This window comes from Plasmodium gaboni, chromosome 12, assembly GCF_001602025.1.
Source record: "Plasmodium gaboni strain SY75 chromosome 12, whole genome shotgun sequence".
NCBI lineage: Eukaryota > Apicomplexa > Aconoidasida > Haemosporida > Plasmodiidae > Plasmodium > Plasmodium gaboni.
In genome coordinates this window covers 1,460,018-1,467,157 of record NC_031492.1, presented here as the reverse complement: position 1 = coordinate 1,467,157, position 7,140 = coordinate 1,460,018, and the positions used below count along the sequence as shown (strand labels likewise).

At 19.6% G+C, this 7,140-nt stretch overlaps 2 protein-coding genes across 2 annotated transcripts; one reads left to right on the top strand and one right to left on the bottom strand.

Moving 5' to 3' along the window:
* Window positions 1-393: 393 nt before the first annotated feature.
* PGSY75_1240000 (putative 3-hydroxyisobutyryl-coenzyme A hydrolase) lies at window positions 394-2,019 on the bottom strand (the record flags this gene model as incomplete). The annotated part of the gene is made up of 1 exon (XM_018786968.1): window positions 394-2,019. The coding sequence occupies one exon, from the start codon at window positions 2,017-2,019 to the stop codon at window positions 394-396; it is 1,626 nt and encodes a 541-aa protein (XP_018640833.1).
* Window positions 2,020-3,306: 1,287 nt separating this feature from the next.
* Window positions 3,307-6,387, top strand: PGSY75_1239900 (putative vacuolar protein sorting-associated protein 16; the record flags this gene model as incomplete). The annotated part of the gene is made up of 1 exon (XM_018786967.1): window positions 3,307-6,387. One exon carries the CDS (start codon window positions 3,307-3,309, stop codon window positions 6,385-6,387), a length of 3,081 nt encoding a protein of 1,026 aa, XP_018640832.1.
* Between the last annotated feature and the right edge of the window lie 753 nt (window positions 6,388-7,140).

Genomic DNA, 7,140 nt, shown 5'->3' with positions numbered 1-7,140 from the left:
CATAATTGTATGAACACTTGTGTAATTGAAATGTAATTTTTTTTTTTTTTTTATTTATATACACAAGGTAAAAAAAAAAAAAAAATTAAATACTCGGATAAAAATATAAACACTCTTCTAAGATATATATATATATATATATATTTTTTTTGTAATATTGAATTCTAAAATATAAGGATAGCATAAAGATAAATTGTATTATTTAAAATGTGACGCGTTTAAATAAGCATGCTAAATGGATATATGTCATATATATATATATATATATATATATATATATATATAATATGAGCATTATAAGTTCATGTGCCTAATAAAAATAAAGAGAAATATCCTATTTGTTTTTATATTACCAAAAAATAGTATCACATATACATATAATATATATATATATTATTCACTCATTTTTGTGAACTCTTCCTTTATTGATAACAAATTTTTGTTCATCAAAATATCGTCAATATCTTCAAAGTCAGCATTATTTGTTTCTTCGTCTTTGCTCCATTGGAAGTTTTTATTCTTTTTTACCAATATTTCTGTTACACCCCTTTCAAAAGAATTTTTATGAAACAGAAAATACTGAGTAATTTTGAAATCATTATTTAATACCTCTTCCAATGATTTTTCATAATTATATAAATAATAAGAAAACCAAAACATACAACTAAAATAGCAATTAGAATAAATATCAGATAATAACCTTTTACAGAAATCATTATTATCTTTTTTTAATTTTGTTATTAAGTCTTCCAAGGTATTAGCACTACTATAATATGTATTAATATTATTAATTAACTCATCTGTTAAAACCGGATTATTAGACTTATTATAAGACATTTTTGAAACACATTCATTTTTTAATAAATTATTTAATTTCTTATTGAAATCGTCTTGATTTGTTGCTTTTATATTCTTCAAATTATTCATAAAAGTATCAATATTTTCAATATAATTATTACACACATTAAAATTAATCAAATCTACTTCATTCAGTCTTAATGATGTTAAACCTAAATGTAATCCAATATTTCTTCCAAAATATTTTCTGAAAAAATAACAACATCCAATATCAGGGAAAAAACCTATTTTATTTTCAGGCATTGCAAATATAGCGTTTTTATTTATTACTTTATATTTTGAATAAATAGAAATTCCTAACCCACCTCCCATAACATATCCATTCCATATACATAGTAAATTTTTTTTCATTTGAGATATATAATTAATATACAAATAGAGCTGTTTTAAATGTTGTATACCTTGTTCTTTATTTTCAACAACATATTTTACATCTGAGCCTGATGAAAAACAGTTGCTATTTGCACTTCGAATTATTACCATAAAACATCTTTCATCATTATCTAAACTTTTTATTATATTTAATAATCCATTTATCATATCCTTATTTATTGCATTTAATTTTTTTGGCCTATTTAAAATTATTTCACATATATTATTTTCAAAATTAACAATTAATGATTTTTTAGACCATAATTCTGATAGTTCTAAATCGATCATATTATTTTTTACTTTATCCTTATCGTGTTGACTATTTGTTTTTATATCATTATTATTATTACTATTATTATTATTATTATTACTATTATTATTATTATTATTGTTGTTGTTGTTATTGTTTGTTTTGATTTTACCATCTATAGGTGTATATTCTTCCATCCCTTTTTCTCTTCTTTGGCTTGTTATAATATTATGTTTAATCATTTGAACATTTTTATTCGTCTTATCCATTTTATGAAATATTACTTCATTTTTTCTCTCACTAGACAAGAACAAATTATTGGAAAATTTGTGAAAGTAACTTTTGTATTCTTTCTTAAAAAAAAATAATTTATTCAAAAAATAATTCTTTTCAGAATTTTGTAATTTATATTTACGTAAAGATGAAAAAGAATGAAAAAAAATAAAATTGTTTCTTTTTTCAAATTTTATATTATGCTGTGTAAGGGCATCATGAAAGGTTCCTATATTTTTACAAGGTATGAAATTTAACTTTAACATAATTACACTAAAATATACAAAATAAAGGACGGATAACAATATATAAATATAAACATAAATAAATAAATATATATATATTTTTATTTATTTATTTTTATATTTATAAACTTATTTAAAGTTCCTATATTTCATACATCAAAATAATGAACTAAATTTTTTTATGTTTCCTGAATATTACATAGACGAAGATATAAAAAAAAAAATATAAATCAAACAAAAAATTACATAATATATTATATATATATATATATATAATATATTTTGTTGTTGTTTTAATTGGAATAAATTTTAGGATATATTGTAATATATATATATATATATATATATATATATATATATATATAACAATATTGAGAATATATCTTCATAAATATATTACATTTATGTGAATTTTGAAAAATTAACAATTTTTTCTTTTATAAAAATGATTTCTTGAATAACTCAAAAAAAAAAAATATATATATATTTATATATTATATAATATCTTATTGCTGCCTTTTTATACATGTAAAAAAAATATCCATACATGTATCAAATAAATATATACATATTATGTATATATAATATATATATATAAGCATAAAATATTTATTTTTATACAAACAAAAAAAAAAAAAAAATATAAAAAATATATATAATATTATATATTACATTTCAGAAGAAATGCTTATTTATAATTTATTCTTTTGTTCTTATTTATTTTTTATTAATTTTGAATTTATCAAGATGTATTAAAAAAAAATATATATATATAAAATAAAAATGAAACTGATTTATGAGTAGTAAAAAATAATAACCATTCAAATGAAAAACTTTGTATAAATATATATACAAATTATTGAGTTTTCCGTTCTTATTTTTTTTTTTTTTCTTTTTTTTATAAGTTTTGATTGATTTGTATTTTTAAATTATATATATGATATATTTAAAAAGTGCGAATACTTATGTAATCTGTACTTTTTCCATTTTACAATATTTATATAATGCCAAATATATACATATATATATAATATATATATTATGTACAATATATGTGGTACTATAATAACATTAAATAAATCATCTATACTAATAATAATAATAATAATAATTTATTAGTATATTTATTCTTCATTTTGTTAAAAGAGTCATTCATTATTTTATTATATATTCATTTCATTTTTTTTTTTTATGGAAAAAATGTATTATATCATACACAAATAGAAATATATATATATATATATATATTATATGTTCATCATTACATTTATCATTTCATTCATTTTGATTGTTTCAACAAAATAAAAAATGAATACAAATGAATGGAGCACTATTGATAATACCCATTATGGGAAACAAAAAATTAGTAACATGCTATGGAGTAATGATGATATATTAAAGGACAATGCAGTTTGTTCAGGATATTTAGGGTTAATTGCTGTTTTATTAAATAAAGACAAATTAGATAATTATAAAAAAGAAGATAATTTAAAAATTTATAGTAATATTGGTAGACTCATATCAAGTTGTCGGTTAAATTATGATGGGTTAATATGTTTTGGATGGAATAAAAATAACGAATTAGTATTATTATTTAAAGATAACATTGTAAGAGTATATTCTTGTTTTTGTGAAAAAATTTTTGTTTTTTCATTAGACGAAAATATAAAAAATGAAGGAATTTCATATGGTCGTATTTGTGAAGATGGTATTATTATAATTACAGAAAAATTAAACATATATGTGAATTATGGATTTAGTGGTACTAACTGTATTAAATATCCTAATGTGGAATTAAAAGGAAAACCATTTTGTGTTTCTCATATTGATGAAGATCAATTAAATGATGAATTAAATATTGAACAAAATTATTTTGATACCAAACCTAATAATGATATATTACGATTAAATATAAAAAATTACATTACAAATACTTTTGAAAAAAAAGAAAGTCCTACACAAAATTTGAATTCTAAAAATAATGTACTTATTGAAAGTAAAGAAAATTACAACATTAAATGGGAACAACTGGAACAATATCAAATCAAGGAACAAAATGCAAAAAAAAAAAACACAACAAATAATAATATTAATTATAATGATGAGGATAATGATAATTATTATTTTAACAATAAAATGCACAAAAGAATTTTAATCAAAACTACTGCATATGATTTAAATAATAAAACGGATGTGGATGCAGTTGAAAAAATAAAAACAAAAGATAAACAAAATAAGGGAAAAAATGACAAAAATGACACAAATGAGAACAAAAATAAGAGCAAAAATAAGGATAACAATAAGGGTAATAATAAAGAATTAAATATACATTTAATAATAACATTGTGTAATGGTGGTTTTGTATTAGTCAATAAATATCATTATAAATATTATGATATGGATTGTTCACATCCATATATAAATATGTCTATATCAAAATCAGGAACGATTTTAGCATTTCTGGCAGATAATGGAATAATAAAAATTTATTTAATTAATAATTTAAACAAATGCATTGAAGAAACAGTTTTAGATAATAAAAAAACAATTAAACAAATTGTATGGTGTGGTGATGATTGCCTAGCTGTTTATATACCCATGATTACTCCTTCCAATTATATACAACATATGTTATTTATTGGTGGTCCCCAAAATCAATGGATACCTTATCAATATAGACATGATTTATTTTTAATTGGAGATTTATATGGAGTCAAAATTATAAGTAAAGAACATTTTGAATATATTAGTAGAATTAGGAAATCTACATTTAATATTTTTAGTATTGGAAGTTGTACACCTTCTGCTATGTTATTTTATTCTTATGAAAAATATAAAAATGGAAATATATGTCTCGATGATGAAATAAGAGCATTTAATAATAATTTAGATATTGCCATTGAAGAATGCCTAAATGCCGCAACTCATGAATATGATGATAATATCATAAACTTATTATTAGAAACATGTTTATTTGGAAAAAACTTTATGAAAACAAACCATGATTCTAAAAAATATTTATTGTGTTGTTTATTTTTAAGGATATGTATGAACGTTAGAAAACCTCCACTGGATATTTTCATTACTGCTGCAGAACTTCAATATATTACTATACCAACATTTGTTCATTATTTAGCTAAAAGAAAAGAATATTTTTTAGCATACCGAATATGTGAATATGCTGGTATTAAAACTGATAATATATTAATTGAATGGTGTAAAGAAAAAATAGAAAAATCAATTGAATTAACAGATGAACAGTTATGTAGCGCCATAACGGAAAAAATTGGAAATAAGAAAAATATGGATTATTCTTTTATTGCTTTTATGGCAGCTAAATGTTTAAGACCACAGTTAGCTACTGTAATAATACAGTATGAAGAAAATAAAAAGAAGCAAATTGACATGTTACTTAAATTGGCTAATTATAGATTAGCTATTGAAAAGGCTATTATTTCGAAAGATATCGAATTGGTATATATGTGTATTGTTAATATTTTAAATCAAGAAAAGTTAAATGCAAATGGTGAGAAGGAATTAACCACATTATTGCATGTCCTGAATAATAATAGTATGAATAATATGAATAATTTGAATAATAATAATATTAATAATAATAATAATAATAATAATAATAATAGTAGTAGCAGTAGTAATATTAGTATGCTTGCATCAAATTGCTTTTATGTTTACTGCAAAAAAACGAAACAATATAATTTACTTAAAGAATTTTATGAAAAAAATGGGCAACATTCGCAAGCTGCTTTTGTAACACTTGATTTAGCATTTTCCAAAAAAAACACAGAACAAAAAAAAACATGGCTAGCATATTCAGCTGGCTTCTTAACTACTGATCAAATGAATAGTCATATAAAATTTGTTCATACCTCCATTATGAACAATATTGATTTATTAAATTATCAAAAAGAATTAGAAATGAAATATAATAAAAAATTAGTTGCAGGTTACCCACATAAAATTCAGGGATTATCATTAATGAAGACAGTTGAATATACTTTATCAATAGGTGAATTTCTAGATGCCGATAATATTTTCAAAAAGTTTAAAATTTCAGAACCTAAGTTTTGGAGATGTAAAATACATACATTAGCTAAAAATAAATATTTTGATGAATTATATAATTTTGCTAATTATAGAGTATCACCAATAGGAATGGATTATTTTATTGAATGTGCTCATGAATATGGTTCCAAACAATTAACTGTTAAATTGATTGAAAAAAATAAAGATTTAAATTCACAGTATAAATGGTATACAAAATTAAATATGAAAAAAGAAGCTGAAGAAGTATTAAAACAAATGAATTCCCAAAAAATAACAAGTTCTATATTTCAAACAATTACGGATGCCATATCAAATATAAGATAATATGTGTAAATAAAAATAAATAAATATATATAATATATATATAATATATATATAATATATAGATACCTTTTATTTGTAGGATGAAAATTTTTAAATTAATATATAATTTGCATAATTAAAAAATATGTGTATATAAATTTTTTTTTGTTGTTATTTTAATATTGTTAATGAAATTATTAATATATAAATCATATATCTTTTATGTATTTATAATTTTTTTATTTTTTTTTTTTTAACGATTTTTTCACGTTTATTTCAATTTTTAAAAAAAGAACGAAAAAAAAAAAAAAAAAAACATACCAAATGTTAAAATTATAATTAAAGAATTATATATATATACATATTATATATTTTATTTGTTCTTGGTAATAAAACAAAGTTTATATTAAATAAAACAAATGAAAGAAATATTATATACATATATATTATAATTACACATCTTGAAAAGAAAAAAAAAGACAATATAAAAATCTAGTTCTATTCTCACCATAATGGAACTATTTTTAAAAACATAACAATATGGTATACACTACAATTTTAAGAAAACATAAAAAAAAAAAATATAATAATAAAACAAATAAAATAAAAAATAAAAAATAAAAAAAAATTCATATATGAAAAATTTATAAAATTTATATAATATATATATATATATATAAACATATGCATTTCAGTTATCATGTTTAAAAATGTCATACATTTAAAAAAAATCCTTGCATAGACAAATTGTATATTAAACATAAAAATTTATTT